At 40.3% G+C, this 22673-nt stretch overlaps 1 protein-coding gene across 5 annotated transcripts in view; it reads right to left on the bottom strand.

Annotated features, from left to right (window-relative positions):
• Positions 1-731: 731 nt before the first annotated feature.
• Positions 732-22673, bottom strand: part of LOC148852312 (Co-chaperone GrpE family protein) — a 29029-nt gene continuing 7087 nt past the window's right edge. Inside the window, exons 2-5 of one of the 5 annotated variants that reach the window (XR_016099041.1) lie at positions 17843-18328; positions 15887-15986; positions 13203-13341; positions 732-1277 (exon numbers count right to left, since the gene is read on the bottom strand). Coding sequence is in view for 4 of the 5 variants with exons in the window: in XM_088943736.1 (XP_088799862.1) it covers positions 1044-1277; positions 17843-18328 (720 nt within the window). In the remaining variant the exon portion in view is untranslated. The remainder of the gene's footprint in view (positions 1278-13202; positions 13342-15886; positions 15987-17842; positions 18329-22673) is intronic. The other 4 variants (XM_088943737.1, XM_088943739.1, XM_088943738.1 and 1 more) reach the window with 4 other exon arrangements.

Raw genomic sequence — 22673 nt, 5'->3', positions numbered from 1 at the left:
ACCATCTAATATGCGGTCCAACATATTTGGGCTCATACCTTCACAAAATGGATATTTGAAGCAGAGAAATAAGGACCGGGGGTAGGGATTAGGGAAAGATTAAGTTATTAGAATGGCTATAAACAAAACTAATCATGACATTTGGTGATACAAAACTAATACGAATTTTAATTCTAAATTTTAATAACCATGCGAAATTGCAAACAAATTATAGAAGTCAATTATATATTTTACTACATTGCTTTGGGTTTCATTATATTTACTAGAAAAAGGTTTAATAGCGATCTTACATAGAATGGTGGGATTTCTGCACGTAACAGCTCTAGATTCAGAGATAGGTGAAAGCCAAGGTTCAAAGTATCGACACATATCGGCCAATATGTATCATTCCGAGACCCCTCCGATACACCCCTACAGTGGGTGTATCGGGGGTCTAGTGTGGAAGCAGCCTAAACCAGCTCCCCTGAACCAGTTGCGAAAAAAAATAAAAAATAAAAAGTACCAAAAGCTGTATTGATTCGCCCGATACACCCATACCGGCATATCGGGCATATCGATATTTGAACCTTGGTGAAAACTGGAAATTGTACATAATGAGACTTTCAGACCATCCGCCATTGAGGTCAAATGAGGGAAAATAGATTCTTTTGGATATTTTGTATGGGTATCATTAAATACCAAAAAAAGGGGCATCATACCTGTCTTCACTCTTCAGACAACAAACGCGCAGATATGGAAGGGTTTCCTTTGATTTTTAGAGTATACATGATGGACACTACAAGAATTACAGAACTTTGGTTACTTTGGTCAATAGTAGAAAACAGAACCAGAACTTGCAATGGTGTGTTGGCTTTGGCCTTGGAAAGATTTCACAGCAATTATTTGGCACAGGAATGAAGAGCCCGGTGGTCTCAGTTGTTTGGACAGAAAGAGACCAACAAAGTAGGTATTTAAATGTCCAAAACATATAAAAGTAGGGGCTGAGTTGATTGCTCATTCCTATCTAAAAGCAAGAATTCAAAAAATCTAAAAAAAGAAGGTTGTCACTGGCTTAACACTGAATCATCATCATCCAATCCAGTTGTTGCTGTGGGCTGTTCACTGGATCTCTCGCTGTTGCTGGAAACAGGGGCTTTCTTATCCCCTGGACCTGCAGAGACTTTAACCATGGCTGGTCTCAGAAGTCGATCTCCAAGAAGAAATCCTCGACGAAATTCTTGAACAATAATCCCTTCCTTGAACTCTGTAGACTCTTCACGTGCAATGGCCTCGTGAAACTTCATTAAGGAAAGTAACGTGTAAAAAAGAAATTAATGATGGGAAAAAAATTACAAAGACAATAACATAGTACTAGAAAAACTTTCATGCTTTTCTTCCCGAAGGGATATGTAGCAGAATTGAAAACCAAATACAAAATGTATCAGCTCTTATCAGTTTCAATATGATTCAATGTTCATAATACTTGTGGTCTTTTCAGAAGACCATCTTTGCTTGCCATTGCATTTTTATTTTGTAGAAAAGAACTTAGCAGCATTTCTTTCAGAACCCAAAAGTTCATGGCTACATAAAGATCAGTTATGTAGCTATTAACCATTTCTTATATAAAGATGTGCAAAAAATGTTGGAAGTTTTAATTACCTATAAGCAATGGAACTTAAGATTTTATGAAAACAGAATAATCTGGCTCCACTTTGGGGCTTCCACATCTGACGGTTAATAAATATCCTACTTAGATCTTCTAAATGGTTGATACTTAAAGAAGGCTTCTGACACACCTATGTATATTAAAAATAAGGGTAAAATATATGATGGCATATTACAACAGGGTTGCATGGATGTGAGAGGAGAACATCCATGCCTCAAAGGGTGGATATGCCAAGATATGGTGGCATATCTTTTTTTTTTTTTTGAAGAGCTAAATATAAAATTTTATTAATAAGAAAAAACAGATGCAAGCTGTTAAGGTGTCAAGATGACACCTATCTCAAACCAAAACATACATCGAGAGCTTCAGTTCAGGTTGAACTAATTCATATTACAACTTTGAATCTCTAAGGTATCCCAAAGATTGTCAGAAAAGTCTGAAGGACTAGATTGTTCAAGTGATGAGTTTGCCAACCGAAGCCACAATCTCTTCAGTGCTCCTTTCCTTTCCTTCGAATAGCCTCCTATTTCTTTCCCCCCACAGAATCCAACATACTGCAAAAGGAATGCAACTCCAAACAATTTTAGCTCTCAAGCTGCCTCTGAATTTTAGCCATAAGGAAAAGATTTCTACTGAAGAAGGTTGAAAGATGGGCATCCCAAACAAGAAAAAGTAGAAGCTCCAAATGAAATTTGCCAAGTGGCAGGGAAAAAGCAAATGGTGAATAGTTTCCTCCACCTTGCACATGTAGCAGTAGGTAGCCAAGCAAAACGCCATTCTTTTTAGGTGATCTGGTGTGAGGATACTATCCATTGCAGCCAACCATGCAAAAGCTTCAATTCTTGGTGGAACTGGATTGCCCCATATTCCACACAGTCGATCACTAATTACTCAGTCCTTAATAAGGGCCATGTAAAATGATTTCACTGTAAACCTTCCTTTCCTGCACTCCTTCCTCCACTGACCATCTTCACAAGCAGTAGAAATATTGGTATGCTCCAATCTGTTCAGCAATAGAATGCATTCCTCCAGCTCTTGGTCATGCAGAGGTCTTCTAAACTTGGGGCTCCAAACCACCTTATCACCACTAACTTCATAGCATTGAGCTACAATAACTTGATGCTCTGTCAGCCTGTACAGTCTTGGGCACACATCACGTAACTTCCCAGCCCCGCTCCATTCATCCTCCTAAAACATCACTCTAGCTCCAGCCCCTACATTGAAACTAATCAGCCCTCTAAAATCCTGGTTAAAGCTCATTATCCCCTTCCACACACTCACCCCATAGGAGTTGGATACCTCCCTTGGTTCCCACCCAAATCTCACCACCCCATACTTCCCTACCACCACTCTTCTCCATAATGATTCTCTTTCCTTTTCTAGTCCAAACCTCCATAACCATTTCCCCATCAGAGCTTTATTGAATAGTTTTATCCTTCTGAAATCCAAACCCCCTAAAGCTTTCAGCCTACAAACTTTCTCCCACCTTACTAGATGAAACTTCCTTGAGCTCTTTGCCCCTTTCCAAAGGAAGTCCCTCTGAATTTTTTCTATTTTATCAGCTACAGAAGTTGGTACTTTGAACCTTGCATGGTTAGAATCTCAACATGCAGTTTCTTTCCCTAAAATCTAAAACTAGAACAAAACAATATAGTCAGGGATATGAACCAACAGTATTTTAAGAGTAAAATATTCCCGTTTCGTTTCTTGCACTTGTATGTATTAGTGAAGAACGACCACCTATATGATGCAAAATAGATCATGGGATAAGTGGGCAAGTGGATAAGAATAAAGCATGAACAATACAGAATATGAACAACAAAGCAAGCTATTTTCTTACATATTTATATGCACTTATTTGTTTAATATGTCAGCCTATACAAAACAAAGCATTTTTTTTTCTTAAATTTCTGCTTTACCCCAATATAAACCTTCATAATTAACATTAGCATGCCAAAACGTTGAGGCCTGAGCGGCTGATCCTTGAACATTTTGAGGCCTAAGGCCCAGAGGTGTAAGCCTCAAACAACTCAAGGCCTAAGCCTTGCTAGTAGGGGTTTGAGGCTATTGAGACCAGGCCTTTTTTCTTAACCTCGCTTCAACAGCCATTTAAAACAAAACTCGAGTTAGAGTTCATAGTCAGTACTTTCAAAATCTTGAGAAGGTAATGGTATTACTGCCTGATGAGGGAAGATTTGGCCCTCCAGTGAAATTGCGACACGTGGCACATCGTGACAACTAGGCAGCAGCTCACCAAGGAGCTCGGCATCTCTCCAAGGAGCTCACCAGCTCACCAAGGAGCTCGGCAACTCGCCAAGGAGCTTGGCAGCTCTCCAAGGAGCTCGGCAGCTCACCAAGGAGCTAGGCAACTCTCCAAGGAGATCGCCAAGGAGCTCGGAAACTCTCCAGGGAGCTCGCCAAGGAGCTCGTCACCAAGTAGCCACCAGGGAGCTCGTCGCCATAGGCAGCTGGCCACTTGTAGGGTAGCTCGGTACAAAAGAGCAGTTCGGCATATCGCAGGAAGATCTCCTGCCTGACAACCGTACCTGACAGATCTGGTGGCAGCGTCCACATCTCTTGCCAGGCGACGTTGCAAGCCTGACGAGTCCGTACCTTGCAGTAGCAGCCTGCACCTGTCACCTTAGTCCTGGCAGTAATGGCTTGGGCAATGGCGGTTACGCCTGATGTGACTGGGCACCACTATATAAGGACTTCGACCCCCAAAGCCAAGGGGGAGAGGATGGAAAAAATGGAGGTAATCCCTGCTCTCTAGCTCTCTCATTTCTCCAATATCATCTTCAAGCTCTCTACAATCAGAGTGCTAACTTAAGCGTCGGAGAGTCCCCGCCGGGAAAATACCCCCGGGTCCTCTGATTCAGTTCTCGCAAGTCCCTCAGCTCCCACTACCTACAAAGGAGAGAAGATCACCTCATGCAGAGGGCAGTCGGGTTGCGCTGCACCAGGGAGCTCCACCATTCTCTGAGTCACAGGCCGCCTAGGAGTAGGGAGCTCGTCGTCACCAGGCAGCTCACCACCAGGGAGCTCGTCACCAAGTAGTTCGTCACTAGGTAGCTCACCACCAGGGAGCTCGTCACAAGGCAGCTCACCACCAGGGAGCTCACCACCAAGTAGCTCGTCACCAGGTATCTCGCCACTAGGTAGCTCACCACCAAGGAGCTCGTCACCAAGTAGCTCGTCACCAAGTAGCTCGTCACCAGGTAGCTCAACACCAGGGAGCTCGTCATCAGGCAGCTCACCACCAGGGAGCTCGTCACCAAGTAGCTCGTCACTAGGTAGCTCGCCACCAGGTAGCTCACCACCAAAGAGTTCGTCACCAAGTAGCTCACCACCAGGCACTTCACCACTAGGTCAAATGACGAGGTACTTAGCCAAAAAAATTGATACATCACAAAAAATTGGTATGTAACCAGAAACAGTTACATCAATTGGCGCCGTATGCGGGAACATGCTACAAAAAGCTAAGTTCTCATCCTACAAAAGCTAAGTTCTCATCTTACAAAAGCTAAGTCCTCTTCTCCCAGAAAGCTAAGTCCTCACTTTTTAGAAATTGAAGCTCTCGCTTTATTATTGACATTTTTTATGAACTCAAAGACTACGCAGGGAGCTAACAGACTAAGTTTACTTTCAAGTAGCTCAGCACTTGGTCAGCCTGACACCTCAACAGCTCAGCACCTAGTCAGCTCGGCGCCTGGTCAGCCCGACACCTCACAGATAGCTCGGCACCTCACAGGCAAAGCCTACGAGCCAAATTACTGCTTAAGACTCGGTTGCCTCTTCGGCATGGGCAAGGTCAAGAAGAGTGGACTACAAGTCGCTCCCAAAGCCTACGGGCCACATTATTGCTAAATACCCAGTTGCTTCCTCAGCATGGGGAAAATCAGCAAAAAGTGAACTATAAGTTGCCCACAGAGCCTAAGGGCTACACTACTGAACTGGCGGAGACCTCCTCACCTTATAGGGAACTCGCTACTTGCAGACAGCTCGCCACATACAGACGACTCCCAAGGCCAAAGGAATTGGATCGACACTTACTAGCTCGTTGACTTACAGGCCAAAAGAAGGATACTCCCTTCACTGAGTTACTCTCAGCTCGGGAGTTGGGGGCAAATGATGAGGGCAGATTGGGCCCACCAGTGAAATTGCGACACGTGGCACCTCATGACAACTAGGCAGCATCTCACCAAGGAGCTCGACAACTCTCCAAGAAGCTCGCCAAGGAGCTCGCCAAGGAGCTAGGTAGCTCTCTAAGGAGCTCGCCAAGGAGCTCGACAGCTCACCAAGGAGCTCTCCAAGGAGCTTGCCAAGGAGCTCGGCAACTCTCCAGGGAGCTCGCCAAGGAGCTCGTCACCAAGTAGCCACCAGGGAGCTCGTCGCCATAGGCAGCTCGCCACTTGTAGGGTAGCTTGGTACAGAAGAAAAGTTCAGCATATCGTAGGAAGATCTCCTACCTGACAACCGTACCTAACAGATCTGGTGGCAGCGCCCACATCTCTTGCCAGGCGGCGTCGTGCCTGCCGTCTCTGAAAAGCATGGCACGCCTGACGAGTCTGTACCCTGCAGCAGCAACCTGCACCTGTCACCTCAGTCCTGGTAGTAATGGCTTGGGTAGTGGCGGTTACGCCTGATGTGACTGGGCACCACTATATAAGGACTTCGACCCCCAAAGCCAAGGGGGAGAGGATGGAAAAATGGAGGTAATCCCTGCTCTCTAGCTCTCTCATTTCTCCAATATAATCTTCAAGCTCTCTACAACCAGAGTGCTAACTTAAGCATCAGAGAGTCCCCACTGGGAAAATACCCCCGGGTCCTCTGATTCAGTTCTCGCATGTCCCTCAGCTCCTGCCGCCTACAAAGAGGAGGAAAAGATGGAGTTCTCGTAGGTCCCTCAGCTCCCACTACCCTACAAAGGAGAGAAGATCACCTCATGCAGAGGGCAATCAGGTTGCGCTGCACTAGGGAGCTCCACCATTCTCTGAGTCACAGGCCGCCTAGGAGTAGGGAGCTCGTCACCAAGTAGTTCGTCACGAGGTAGCTCACCACTAGGGAGCTCGTCACCAGGCAGATCACCACCAAGGAGCTCGTCACCAGGTAGCTCACCACCAGGGAGCTCACCACTGGGGAGTTCGTCACCAGGCAGTTCACCACCAGGCACTTCACCACTAGGTCAAATGATGAGGTACTTAGCCAAAAAAATTGATACATCACAAAAAATTGGTACATGACCAGAAACGGTTACATCACTACCCTTGTATGCTTTTCATTTCATGTGATCTACATAGGAAGGTAGCAAGTACAGTTTCATGATCAATGCATTCCTTTATTTTCATTTTTTTATGATTCATATTCATTATGAAAGTCCACAAATAGAAAAGATGGCAGAAGCACACAGATATGTGGTTGAAGATACTAGACATATTGCTCAAATTATTGGGTTGATTTCTGATGCAAAATTCTATCAAAAGTCTGAACCCATTCCCATGGGAGTGGCTGAAGGTTCCATTGCAGGAGCCACTCCCACCGGAGAGACCATCACATGGAAGAATTGTTTAGGCACCACCATCAACCATTTAAGAGCATATATTCAAGACATCAGTCTCAAAACAGATTGTCCCACCCTGCTCTGACCTATATGTGAGCATTGGAAAACAACTCACTTGGGCTGATTTGGAGTTGCCACCCATCAGTCAAGTGAAATGGAGGTGATGGGACCTCCAAGAATTGCATAAAATTTTCATTTTTCAGTTAATAGAGACTCCAAACCCGAGGCACCAGTTAAACCAGTCCAGGTAAGACTCGGATAGGAGAGGGAAGGAGTTAGACACCACTCTTCCATCCAATGTTGTCAAAACCTTACGATTCATGATTTGAATCATGAAACCGAAGGGTTTCTATTCGAATCTTATGTCTGAATCCTTTTATGCAAAAAACTTAAGATTTTTGTTTGAATCCTACAATTTGATTCATAAATCTTACGATTTATACAATTCACAACAATTCAAATAATTCAATTAAGAATTTGTTCTCTACTTTGTTATGTTTCTGTTTATATCTAATTTTATCAAGGGAGGTTTTTTTAAACCTCTTACTAGAAAATGATTTATTTACATTATTTAAAACTAGAAATTGAGTTTATTTTCTATCATATGTAGGTTAAAGAACCATTATATGTGGATTTATTTGACTTTCAAGTCAAACTTGATTATATCATCTCAGGCTTCTATTGTATAAGTGGTAAATTCTATTATTTTAGGTACATAAATGGTATATATAGATTAAAAACAAGGGAAAATCACATTCCTATATATATTTAACCTTTTAATATATCTATATTTAATTTTTCTAACAAGTTTATAAAAGAATAGAAATAATCTTATGATTTACAATATGATTCACGATTCGATTCGATTCAACTTTCTCCACGACTTATGATACAATTACGATTTTCAAAACATTCCTCCCATCTCCAAAAGGTGGGACCCACATAAGGAGTGTAAGGCAAATGCAAGCATGAAGCGAGATATGAATAATGAGAGTTAACCAAACTATGCAATCAAGGTTATCAAACATCACACAGAAAAAGAAAAGGACATGAATAATATAAAGCTGATTGATTGCTATCACTCCTATAATTATGCAACAAGACATGCTGAAAAGAAATTACTCACTAACCATTACAAGACATTAACTGAAAAGAGATGAACTAATCCTACAAGAGGAAATTATTCATTAACAAAAGAGGTAATCGCCTAATTGGTTAGCAATTTAAGGTAGCAACAAAGAAAAAAAAAAAAGACTAACTGATGTTCATTACTATTTATAATTATTTCCCAAGTTAAATGAATGGGGCCAATGGCCACCTGGCTATTAATTAAGAGGAACTGAACCTGTACCACTCGTTATTAACAAATTCATTCTCAAGATAATAAAGATTAACCAGGATCAAAAGCTATGACTATATTGGCTACATCAAACATTTAACTAAAATTGGTGAGGAACAACAAATAAGAAAATAACCCAGTGAATCATCAATGAAGAGAGAAAAGAATGAAACAATGTTAGTGATGACATGGGATAAACAATTCAAACAATAATAATATAAATTGGTTCATACAAATAGATGGAGGAAGGCTTACCTTCCTTATTGTTGCCTTCACTCAAAGCTTCGATGTTGTTGCTATGAATCTATGGAATTATGTTTATTGGGATTATAGAACAAACATTAGATGGGAGACGCGCATTCTTCTTTCAGCAAATGTCTACATCTGGCAACAACGTCATCGTGTGTGAAGATGGACCTCAAGCATTTGGATTCTAACACCATCACGCTTTGAAGGTTTTATCCTAAGAAGACGAGTAGAGTGGCCCTTGATCCTCATCTAGGTTTGGGCATGGTTGCCACCTTGGATTTCCACTGGTTACAAAGATTGTCCAAAGACAAAGGAGCCGTAAAGGGAAGTGCTCTGTTTCAGGTGTTGCAGCGGTGAACAGATGGTTTGATTGTGAACAAGGGTTATTGAGATCAAGAATGGAGGCAATGAGAGAAGGAGAGAGAGGGAAACCAAGAGAAAGTGAGAGATATGAAAGAGGATGCTAACAAAAAAATATATCACTGCTGCTGGAAGTTGCAACGGCAGCGATGATCTCATGATAGTCGAATTGGGCAAGTGGATGAGACAAATAGGAGAGAGAGAGAGAGAGAGAGAGAGAGAGAGAGCAAGGTGAGAGAAAGAATGAGAAAACAAAACGAAAGGAGGAAGAAAGCCACTGCTCTCTCAGTAGTGAGTGTTGCAACAACGACCAAAACAAAGGACACATGGAGAAGAGAAAAAACAAGGAAGAAGATGGAGAAGGGAAGGAGAAGAGGGAGAAATATGAGAGAAAACCAAAGAATACTAGAGGGAGAAACCAAATTGCCATTGCTTTGTTGTGTTAAGATGAAGGGGGCGTTGAACAGTGAATTCAGTGTATTTTCGAATTAGGTTAAATTAGAAAGTTAAGTTCAAATTTGTAAATTCGGAGAAATTCATAGGCAATTTGGTTAATTCGGGTTTGAAGGGGTCAAACCAAAATTCCTGATGGATGGCTAGAATTTTGGGTCAAAGAAAGAAAGGTTAAGATGGGTTCAAGTGCATACAATGATTTTGTGTGTGTAGGTCAATGAGATTGGCAAAAATTTAATCTTTTTAGATAAGGGGGCAATCAGGGCTATTTTTGGCTGAAATTTGACTAGGTGGGATTTTTTTTTTGCACTTTGGATCAATTTGACTAGTGGGCCTGGATCAAACAAATATGGGGGGTAGTGATTCGGATGATCTAAAACCTCAAAATGGAATCTTTGTGCAATGGAGGGGAAAACAAGGGCATTTTGAACTAAAATTCTATGAGTAGATGTTTTGGTGTGTCTAGGGTTCAATCATATGGCCTGATTGGTTCAGAAGTGTTAGGATCAAAGGGATCTGGGTTGCAAGTGTTTAAGCTAACAAGAAGGCTTGAAATGGAATCTTGGTTTAATGGAGAGGTAAGTGGAGGAATATTAAGTTGAAGTTTCATGCAATAGGTGCATTTGGATGTCTGAAGTCAGATGGTAGTGCTTGATCTAATAGTTGAGGATAAATGGGGGTTAATCGGGGACATCAGATTGGTATTGGGTAGATCTAGGGGCTTCTGGGCTGAAATTTGGGTTCTTTGGGCTTTTTGGTGTTTCAGAGGGATTGGAAAGGTTTGATCGATTGTTTAGGATGAATTTGGGGTTCAGGTGGCGGAGCGAGCAAAAATCAGGTGTTGACACGGTGAGTTTTAGATTCCAACACTACTAGTGACCAGGGCAATTTGAAGACCAAAAGGCAAATCAAGGCCAGAGTTAAAAAAAAAAACTACCTTTGGTGATTTCAAATCCGGTAGCAAATCATGAAAGTTTATATCAACGGCAAGATGGAAGGAAATAAGCTAATTCAAGTAGATGGTCAAAGTCTCACCAACCACAACATCCATGAATTGAGGGTTGTTAAGAAGATGCCTCTCTTCATCGTCTTTTCCGATGGCTGAGTTGTGATCAAGGTTGTAGAGTTGGACACCATTGATAGTATCAAAGCGAATGCCTTGTGGATTGGAAATGTAGAACACAAAAATATAGCATTGAAGCATGACAGAATTAAGCTTGACAACTGCAAGACATGGCGGATTATAGGATTACAAAAGGGTCCATTATTGACCTTGTCGATGGAGACTTGACTGGGTGCCTCGCTCAAATGCCTTCACTTTTAGCATCTAGGTGCCCTTCTAGGTGACTAGGCGCTCGCCTAGGTGACAAAAATGACAAGGCAAGCACCTTTTATAATATCAATTATATTATTGTTTCTTATTAATGTATGTGTTAATACATTTTTTTTATTATATATATATATATATATATATATATATATATATATATATCAATTATACTTTGTTTTAATGTTTTACTATTGAAATATATATCATATAAAGTTAATAACCTTCTTTAGCTACTAATTAATATGAATTTGCTCTATTAAATACTTATTATAGTAGTATTATTCTTGAAAATAATGAAATTAATATATGTAGAAGATTTTTATCTTTTAGATGTGATGATTTGTCACATGCTGAATAGTATATAAAACTAGGAAACTAGCTAAAAGTTAGCTTTTTATATTATAAAATTTTTATTGCCTAGGCGACTAGGCACCCCCAGTGTCGCCCAGAAGCACATAGACGCCTTAAAAACTATGACAATCTTAATGGCACTAGTGTTATCAACATAGAGAGGAATAGGTGTAGGGAGATGAACACCAAGATTAGCAAAGAGATATTGAAGCCAAACTTCACTACACACTAATAACATAGCCCTATACTTGGCTTTTGTAGATGACTTAGAAACTGTTAGTTGTTTCTTGCATTTCGAAGAGATGAGAGAATCACTCATAAAGACACACCACCCTATAGTAGAACGTCTAGTGTCAGGGCAGCCTACCCAATCCGCATCAAAATAAGCCCTCAACTGAATAGGAGAGGAGGAAGAGAAGAATGGTCTCTATAATAAAGTGTCAAGAACATAATGAATAATCCGATAAATAGCAACCACGTGAGGTTGACGAGGGGTCGAAACAAACTAACTACTTGAATTGCATGAGAATGTTAGGACGAGTCATGTGAGATAAATAAGGGACCCAACAAGTTACTAGTGTAAAGTAGCATCAAGAAGCAAGGGACCATCAAACTTAAGATAACTTAACATTGAGCTTTGGAGGCATATCAACCTATTTGTTGTCCGCAAGGCCAGTAAGTTTAATTAGATTATAAGCATATTTGTGTTGACAAACAAAGTAACCCCAATCACTATGGTGTACTTATAGCCCTAAGAAATAAGTAAGAGAACCCAAGTCTTTTATATGAAAAGAATTGTGGAGAAGAGATTTAAGTTCCTAAATTCCTTTATCATCCCTAGTCAACAACATATGATCAACATACATCAAAAGGATCGTGATGCCTTGAGATCTTCGATGGACAAGAGAGAGTGATAAGAGGAACTCTAACTACATTCAACAATAACATCCCAAAATTTCTCAAACTAGGCCTTGGGAGCATGTCTGAGGCCTAATAAGGATTTCTTTAATTGGAAGACAAGGGAGGGATCAAGGATATTCTGCGATTATAGTGGATTGGTTAAAAGAAGACACTTCTAAGATGTCAAGCTACAGCAATGAGAAGAGAAAGTTCAAATGGTTGATCAAGGATATGGATGTTGTACTTGGGTAAAAAGTAATGCCAATTCCTTTGCTGATGGATTAGCTAGGCAAGGGAATAGGGCTTCTGGGTTCTGGGCTCAGTTGTAAGTTTTTGTGTTTTCCAGTTAGATGTATTCCCATACCTTAGAGAGTTAAGACTTTTTAGCTCCTGTTCCTTGTAACTTTATTCCCTTATTAATGAAATATGTGGTTATTGATTCAAAAAAAAAAAAAAAAAAAGACAAGGGAGGGATCACTACCATATCCAAGAGGAAGCTTCATGTACATTGTCTCCTTTAGTTCGCCATGAAGGAGAGCATTTTTCATATCTAGCTGATAAATAGACCATGAATGCACAACACAGAGCCAAGAGAGTATGGATTGTAGTAATCTTGGCAACTAAAGCAAATGTCTCCTCATAGTCAATGCCATATTCTTGGGTATAACCCTAAGCAACAAGACAATCTTTGTACTAGTCTAATAAACCATCATAGTCCAACTTGATTGTGTAAACCCAATGACTTACAATGACAGAAGCATCTAAAGGAGCAACCTCAAAATCCCAAGTGTCATTCTCACGTAAGGCATGAATATATGCATTCATGGCTTCTTTCTAGTGTGGATTAGTAATAGCCTACTAATATGAGCGAGGAATATTTGTGATAGATAACACAATAGTCAAGGAACTACGGTTTGAAGGAAAAACATAACAGTAGAGGGGTCTAGAAATACAAGTAGAACGACAAAGAGATGTGGTAGGAATAGAAATAGAATCTAAAAGGAACATCACTTACAAGAGCATCAATGGAGTGATGATTTGACTGAGAGGAAGGGGTTGTAGGTGTAGGAATTTGGAGCACATAGCCGTTTGTGAGAGAAGACGAGAAAATCCTTCACACCAGTTCGAGGTGAGACATCTTGTGAGTCAAAGTTCTACAAAACAGAGACAGATGGTGCAAATAGTCTAGCAACTACAACAAAAAAGGAGATATGCTCAAGAAAAAGAATATTTTGAAAAACACAAATGCAACAAGCAAGAGGATCATAACAAAGAAGTCTTTTGTAGTCTAGACTATGTCCCACAAAGGCACAAATAACAGAGTAACAGACTATGCAAATAACTGGAGAGTTCATGATACGGAAAATGAACAAAGTAAAGACACCCAAAAATATGAAGACTAGATAAGTTCAGAGGACGGCCGAACAATTTCTAGAAAGGAGACAGATCAGCAAGGACAGAAGAGAGAATAATTAATCAAGAATACAACGGTACTAGCAGCCTCTACCCAAAATGAAGACATAACATGAAATTCTTATAACAAGGTTGTTCCAACACTGAGCACATGCCATTCTTACGCTCAGCCACTCCATTCTGCTGAGGTGTATCCAAACAATTTTGTTGAACTTGTATCCCATGGCTCCTCAGATATAATAAAAAATTCCATTAGTATAATCTCCCTTTGAATCTGAGCAGAGAATATGTACTTGAGACTAGAGTTGAACTTGTACCATAGCATGAAATAGCTGAAATGTAGGATAAACTTCTAACTTATGCTGAAGAAAGTAAATCCATGTGCACCTAGTGTAGTTATCAATGAACAAAACAAAATGCTTGTATCCAAGCCGAGAAACAACAAATGAGGTCCAAACATAATCTCAAAGGATGAGGTAGCATGCTCAAATGTGTGAAAAAAGGCTAAAGTGCAACTCTTATTCAAACAAAAAACTTTTTATGCATCAAATGTATGTAAAGAAGGAAATTTATTTTTAATAGAACTAGATTCAAACAAAAAAGTTAATTTTTCAAAATTTGGATGGCTCAGACGTTTATGCTAAAAATCCTAAGTATATGACCATCATCAACAAGTTGATCGATAGAAACTAGATTAGTAGTAAGGTTGGGAACAAAAATGATTTTGGTAAGGGGAATGGAGGCAATAGATGAAAGCTTAAGAGACAAGTCATTACTACGAATGATATTTAATGTTTCACCATTGGTAGTAATGATATGTTTATGATGGGTTTTAGAAAAATTATCTAGGGGTTTAGGGTAAGCTCCTTTCATATGATTAGTTGGTCCAGAATCAATGATCCAAACATGAGACTGAGAGGATCAATAACCAGAAAACTCACCAGACATGCCAACAGCAAAAAATGCAGAGGAAATAACAGAGGATACCGGTTGCCAAAGTTTCTCTTCATCCATAGATGCAGAAGGTTCACCCTTAACTAAGGAATCACCCTTGGTAGAAGAGATCTTAGTGGTTTGTCCCTCAGTCACTTGATATGCACATGTTTGGTTCTTCTTCTAAGCACCTTTAGATGGTCTAACCGGACGATATAGAATGATTTGAACATGTTGCTTACAATAAGTGCAAACATTCCTTTTCTTGTAGTGAGAAGCAATGTGTCCAAACCCCTTGTACTCATAAAACTTGGTTTTGGAGAAGTCCTTAGCACCTGACTTCTTACTTCCTTGAACAATAAAAGTAGTGTCAGCCCCAAAATCAATTAATTTCCCATCAATACTTGTAATAGTCAAGGAGTCTAGTCTCCCCCTCAAAGTTCACCCATCACTAAATCTAAATACGGAAGAGTTCCTCTACTCAAAATAATAGACCCAATTATCTCATATTCGGGTGTAAGTCTCATAAGAAATTGATTCACCTTATTCTTCTCAAAGTGTTAGTAGAGATACTTAACACATTCCACAGAGTCCGAAGGATGTATATGAACAAGTTCATATTTTGTCCACAATCAAGAAAACCGGCATAATATTCCCGAATCCTCCTATCTCCCTAGCAAAAAGCAAAAATCTCATACTCAATCTAATACTATCTTGACATGTTAGATTGATGGTATACTTTCTTCAAGTACGCATACATCTCATAGGTAGTTTGCATTCTTCTCATGGGTACTGCAATATGAGATACTATCGAACTAAGTTTTTCCATTATCCAGCTTCCATTATGAATAGGCCTTGGTATAGTTTTATCCAATTTAGTAACCTTTCCATTCAAATATCCTTCTAGACCTCTTTCCTTCAATAAAGAAATCAAAATGGAACTTTCACAACTAGTTCCATCAAACTTGACGGGAATGATATCAGCCTTCTCATCCATTCCAGATAATAACCACAATCCAAAACAGATCAATAATGCTGAAATCAATGCTAAAAGGAAGAGGAACTGGTGATTAACTAGCCAACTTCAACCAAAATAGTCCAATATGATACTGGAGTAACACTTCACTAAATAGAATGAGATTACTCGGCAGAAATCCACTACAGTAAGTTTGGATTGATGACAGTCCAAAAAAGGAAATGTTCCCGGACTGTCAATCAGATGAAAACCCCTCTAAAAATGAACCAACTTCAGATCAGATCAAATAAACAGTGAAAGAAGGTCGAGGCAATACCAACTCTATACTCTTAGGCTGATCAGATCAGCCAATTTGAAGAAATCAAAAGAATACTAACCTGTTGGGTATCTTTTCCAGAAAAAACCCTATCACTTTCGCCTGATTGAAACAACCTTCATACAGTGCTTGATGGTAGTCAAAAGACTTCTCAAACAATCCTTCAACATCCAAAGAAGCAAAATGAATCAATACCTAGTAGACTCGACTGCTCTGATACCATGTCAATCTACCAATTCAAAAGGCAAGAGAGAAAGGACTTCAGGGGTTTCAAATGTAAGCACTGACCCCCACCCACAAAGAGTCACATATATATTTAACATAATTACAAAAAGGCCCTTAAAGGGCTGAAAGAGAAAATTTAAAGGAATAGAAAAAAGTAAGACTATAGTACAACAGGACTATAGTACTACAGTACATCAAGAGTCTCCACAGACCTATCCTCAAAGGTGCACAACCAAGGAAAGGTTGGTTGGGAAGTGAGGTTGTGACCTTTCCATCTAATGAACAAAGCCTTTCTGCTAGTAACTATTATGCTTCACTGAAGAAAAGAATAAACTGGCATTGCACAATTAACAGTAAATATGGCCAAATTGAGATGAATTGTCAATTATAAGCTGTTTAATATCAAAATTAGTAAGTACATTTATGATACCTGTACTTTTTAAAATTTTATGTTTTCCTCTTTCCTTTTTCTTTTGGTTTGATATGTAAATTGAATTTTATTACGAGAAATCGAAATATACAGCATTACAAGAACCCAAGGGGAGGTGTGAGGAGTACATCACTCATAACAAAAGGCAACAATAAAATATAAAGAAGCAAACTACAACTGAGCCCAATAAAGATGATCCCTGTTAACCCCTTGCTTGGCTAATGTATCCGTCACCCCATTTTCTGATCTTCTCACCCATTAATTACCAAGGTCATATTGTTAGTTAGCCACTTTAACTTTTTTATTTCATCCTTCAACTAACAAATATTAGTCTCTGGCTTCTTTAGCCGAAGTCCCCCTCCTCTTTCCTACTTGACTGTTAATGACAAAATGAACATTTGTTCTTGTTTGAAAGCTCTCTCCTTTTTCTTCTCCTGATCAATAGATGCAACCAACATAAGAGAAAAGCTTGGCCGTTTGGTGAAAACAACCTGGGCTGTTTTGAGGTTTCCTGTTCATGACACACTACCCCATTTAGTTCTTTATTTGTCTTTTTAATAAATGAATATTGATTGCAATTACTCTTTTACACCACATTCATGCTAATGTGTTACACACATGAAATTTCAAAACAGCCAAACTTATCCTGAGCAGAGCATATCAATGAATCGAGTATGAAAAATGATGCTTCAAACATCTGACACTTGTGCCTTATATTTCAAAATGAATTATTAAGGTCATATGAGACCTCCTAGATTTTAGAGGTGGGAAACACTCTTTATTTCCATGGTTCTAAGTTCCAATGCCTATCGAAGTTTGAAAATATTAAAGGGGGAAATTAAAGTGAAAGGAAAATGTGCTTTTCAAATTTTCTTCGTTATGACCTAACACCTGAGAACTACTGATTTTATAAAAGATATGACCCTTATTAGATGGAATTCATGTAGCTGATCCTAGAAGAAGATAAAGCTTTCTTACTTGAGTTGATAATTGAATATGTTCATGCTGATTATTTGCACTGCAACTTCAGTAAAACAAAAGGAACATGGTAGAATCTCAAGAAAAAAAAAAGATACTAATACATCAACTTATTAAACACAAGAAGCATTCAAGTGTAGCAGAAATAAACTTATTTGAAGGAGCCTGGGAGCGGCTCCAATAGGTGATTAAGTACCTAAGATGGCCTAGGTAGGGGCATACTAGAAAGGGTGTGGGCAGAACCATAGAAGTAGTGAAAAATGACTTAGGAGCCCATGATTTAGCGATGGATATGGCAGTACACAGAATAGACTGGTGCAGTAAGTGCAAGGAGTAGTCAAAGTAATATTAACACAGAACTGAAGCACTAGTAAATTCACTTACCGATGGATCAAATGGCTTTCCTACTGTTGGTACAACAGCCACATTCATGCTTTTCATGATTTCCACAAATTGCTTATATATACCCTGATAGCTTGTGTCAATGCTTTTCTCCTTTTCTGTCTCTGTTTTGATCTGTTGCTTGGCTCTCTCAAAATTGTCTATCATAGGCAAAAGACTCTTAATAACTTCTCCCTGGGCATCAGCTGTTATTGTAAGCTTATCCTTATCTGATCGCTTTCTAAAATTTTCGAAATCTGCTTTTAGCCTAAGGTATTTATCCTTCCCAGAAGTTGTATCTGCAGACAGTGCTGCTACTTTCTCTACCAATTCATTCTTCTCATTCTCTATGATGCATATCATTGCCTCTATTTCAGAAACAGTCTTTTCATCCCCATCTAAAACAGCTTCCTTATAGACTTTAATGAGGGTCTTCAGTTCAGGTTTTACCTGATTGTTCTGGTCATCCTCCTCTTCTCCATCAATTGTCTGACAAATTAATAATTGTTATTTGTTACTAATTACCAATTAAAAGTGCAAAATGGAATTAATAATATATGTATATCCATGCATACTCAGAATACAGTACATGAATAACTTAAGCATTACATGCTACAATTCTTCAGGAAAAAAGAAGACCTACAATTGAAGAATGGAAACATGAATTTAAAAGCCATGCAGCCTTCAAACAGGTACAAGTGTTTATTTTATCATTAACAGTCACTAGGTACAAGTTTTGAGACCTGATATGCTTAAGTTAGATATGGAGAATTGAATTTAGTGAATTTCTAAAATATGGTACAACATATACTTCCCCATGGTAGAAACAAGATAACTGTAATTGGAGCATCAGGGGATAGCCAGATAGGGCTGTCAATGGGCCCAAACCGATTGGGTCGGTTCTGGTTCCAGTTCCTGATATATTGTCCTGATTCTTATAGGGTTGGAACCGGTTCCACCTAGTCCTGAACTGATTCAGAGACGACCCGATTGTGTGTGTGTATAAATTAATATATAATATATTAACATATAACATTATATATATGATATTTTCAATAGGTTTATTATAACCGGGTCCATCGGATCAGACCCGATTGTCCTGAGAACCGATCATTTCAGTTCTGGATCTAAAATTACAGATCCTATTGGGTCCGGTTTGGTTCCAGGTCCTTAGTAATTCTTGTTGGGTCGGTTCTGGTTCTACCCAGACCCAACCCATTGACAGGCCTAGATATTGGATGTCATGAATAACTACGATACAACAAACTCCACTGTAGAATCAAGTTAGCTATAACTGACAATCATAGTTGTCAAGGCGATGCCTAGGCGGGTGCCTAGGCGACAAGGCGCCCTTTGAGACTCACCTCGCCCAATCGCCTAACAGTTTTCTACTTCCTACTATAAAATACTTTTTTATTCATTCTTTTTTTATATTATAATTATAAAATAGACATTATTAAACTAAAATAATCATTTTGTGTGTTTATATACTAATTTCTTTTTATTATTTTTTATTTATTAGGGTTTAATCAACACAAACATTACTAAATGCTGCATTGAACCCTCAAAGACTTAAAAACCTGAACCAATAAGTAAGGAAGAACTAAAAATTTTATCTAATCAGCACATTTTCCTCTTCCATATATTCTTCTTCTTCTTCTTCTACTACCAATACTTTTTATTTTCTTCTTTTCCTATAACAAAAATAAGGGTTCAGCCCCTATATTTTTTGAATTTTATTTTCCTTCTTCCTCTTCTTCTCATGAATATGTTGATTTTCTACACTTTAATATGAAATTTATACTTTTCTTATGAAAACCATGAATAATTATTAAAGAAATATGGTTATGGTACCTAGGGAACTACCCTAGGATCTATTTTTTAACATAAAAAAAAATTCTAGGCACCCCCGCCTAGGTGACTAGGCGACTAGGCGCCCCCCAGTCGCCTAGCCTCGCCTTGGCGCCTTGAAAACTATGCTGACAATTACAATTTGATACTTTGGGCATTAAAATTAGAGTCCTCTTGAGATTTTAGGTCCAAAAGCAAACTCTCCAAGGGTTGATTGTCCCTTTTGTGAGGTCTAGAATTGGCTCTCCTGAAAGGCAGGATGGATATGGAGAAAGAAGGTCATTGTTGAGTGGTTATTGATTGGATGCATTCTGCAATAGATCAACTTTTGACTTTCAGGTTCCTCACAAGAGAGGCTAGGGCACTAACTGCTTACTTGAATACCTTACAAAAGAGCCTAGGGCACTAACTTACTAGAGGGGTTGGAAGGTTTGTTTTGTTCTGGGGACACCGTCCAGGTTACAACAACAAAGTTACAGTTAAATTTTGGTATCTTGTCAGCAAAATTCTAAAGGGCCATCAAGGTCCCATCTACTTGGGGTGGATTTTATACAAACCTAGCCTCTGTCACATTTTGCAAAGAAATCCTAAAAAAAGGTATTTGGTGTGTGTATCTGGTGTCACAAACTATATGGAGTCAGCTACATGAGTCCTACTCTGCCACTCCATTCCATTCAGGCCATATTCATTGTTAATCTTCGAGAACCCCTGTTATGGACGCCTTCCTCGGGAAGACGTACCATCGCCGCCGGCAGCAACAGGCCCCGAGCCCACTGCCAGCAGCAGCAAGGATTCAGTGATGCTCATCCTACCCAGTTCAGCAACAGCAGCCTTATCTAGATTAGATTAGCTCATTTTGCTTGTTCTTATCTTATTGTTCTTATCTCTTATCTTATCTTGTTAATAGCTTATCAGATTAGGATTAGCTTAGCTTATCTTATCTTGTTAGTAGCTTATCAGATTAGGATTAGCTTATCTTATCCTTAGCAAGATAAAACTGGAAGTCTCCCTATTCAGCAAGGAGACTCCCTTTGATTAAGACTCTTGTAATCTCCTATTTAAGGAGACCCCATTATTGAATGAGATATCAAATTATTCAGTCAAGAGTGAGTTAGGAGAGTTGGTGATCTCTTGGACAAATCACCCAGGGTGCCAAGATAGGTTCATCACGAGCAGGAAGGAACAAGGGAAAACAGGAGGTTTTCCCCGTGGGCCGACCCGTGACAAGATCCTATTCCCGGGCCCTCAACAACTTGGTATCAGAGCAAGGCGTCATGGGAGATCTGGAACAGCAACCTTCCAGGGTCCACGACCTCGAGCACCAACTCGTGGAGACCAGCTCCGACGTTCGTGAGATCAAAGGTGAAGTGCGAGAACTGCGACGACTAATGGAGATGTTTCTTTCCAGCAGGGAAAGGAACTCTGACGGAGGGACAGCAGCTAACGACTGCCAACCAGATCTGCCAGAGTCTTCCGGCGAACAGCAGTCCATCGGCCATGGAGCAACCATCATCCCCAAGTACAGCAGGCTGGAGTTCCCATCGTACAACGGCAACGGAGACCCCCTAGGCTGGCTGTATCGCTGCGAGCAGTTCTTCCGGAATCAACGGACAAATGACCAGGACAAGGTAAGCCTAGCCGCCTTTCATTTAACAGAAGAAGCACAGCTTTGGTTTTATCGGTTAGAGCAAGAAGAACCCGGGCTCAGTTGGCCCCAGTTTAAATCCTATTGCCTTCTTCGGTTCGGACCCCCATTGACCAGCAACCCACTGGGCGAGCTAATTAACCTTAAACAGACCGGAACAGTTGATGAATACCAGCGACAGTTCCAAACCCTCCTCGCGAGGGCATCCTCTGTGCGACCAGACCAGCAAGTCGATATGTTCACAGCAGGGTTAGCAGAACCCCTGTGAGTGGATGTCAAGATGCAGAATCCCCCAAATTTGGTCACAGCCATGAACTTAGCCCGTGCATTTGAGTGCAAGCTGCAGCTCAGCCACGGAATCTTTAATGTGGGTCGTCCACCGAACTCGTGGGTACCCCCAAGACCAGCAGCAACGACCCCCTCTTCTGCTACCAGTCGGGAAATGAAGCCTCCCACGACCACCACCTCTAGAGCAGTGACAAGTACAGGCAGTAACATGGTCACTCCTCCCATCAAGCGCTTGACCAGGGCAGAAATGGCAGAGCGCCGAGCGAGAGGTCAATGTTTCAACTGTGATGACCTCTACTCGGCAGGACATAGATGCAAGAGGCTTTTTTGCCTTCTCATAGATGAGCAAGAGGAGGAGGAAGGGGAACCCGTCACATTTGAACCAGAGATCTCTCTCCATGCGATCACCGGTATTAAAACCTCTCAGACCATGCAGTTACAGGCACAGATCGCAGGTCAGCCGGTGCGCATTCTCGTCGATTCAGGGAGCACACACAACTTCATAAGTGAACATGCAGCCCTGCAGTTAAAACTACCAATGGAACTCCGGCCGCGACTACAGGTAGCCGTCGCAAATGGTGAAAAAGTTCACAGTCCAGGGATTTGTAAGGACGTCCCAGTACAGGTCAATTCTGAACTAATTCTTGTTGATTTATTTGTACTCTCATTGGATGAGTTCGATATTGTTCTTGGGGTCAAATGGTTAATTACCCTAGGCCCGATTTTGTGGGACTTCAGCGCACTCACCATGACCTTCCATCTGAATGGAAAGCAAGTTTCATGGCACGGTTGCAGGGTTAAAGAAAAAACACCGCAGGTTCATGCACTCCAGACAGAACCAGCAGCCATGGAAAAACTTCTCGCCGAGTTTTCAGATCTGTTCCAGGAACCGAAGGGCCTTCCCCCTTCCCGAGCTTGCGACCATCGTATTCCTTTGGTGGCGGGTTCAGCACCAGTCGTTGTCAGGCCTTATCGCTACCCTCACTTACAGAAGGATGAGATAGAAAAACAATGTACAGCGATGCTGAACCAAGGGATCATACGCAAAAG

The sequence above is a fragment of the Nelumbo lutea genome, chromosome 5 (assembly GCF_056320005.1).
Source record: "Nelumbo lutea isolate HS-2025 chromosome 5, American lotus-T2T, whole genome shotgun sequence".
NCBI classification, from domain to species: Eukaryota; Viridiplantae; Streptophyta; class Magnoliopsida; order Proteales; family Nelumbonaceae; genus Nelumbo; species Nelumbo lutea.
This window is presented reverse-complemented; position numbering and strand designations above follow the sequence as displayed.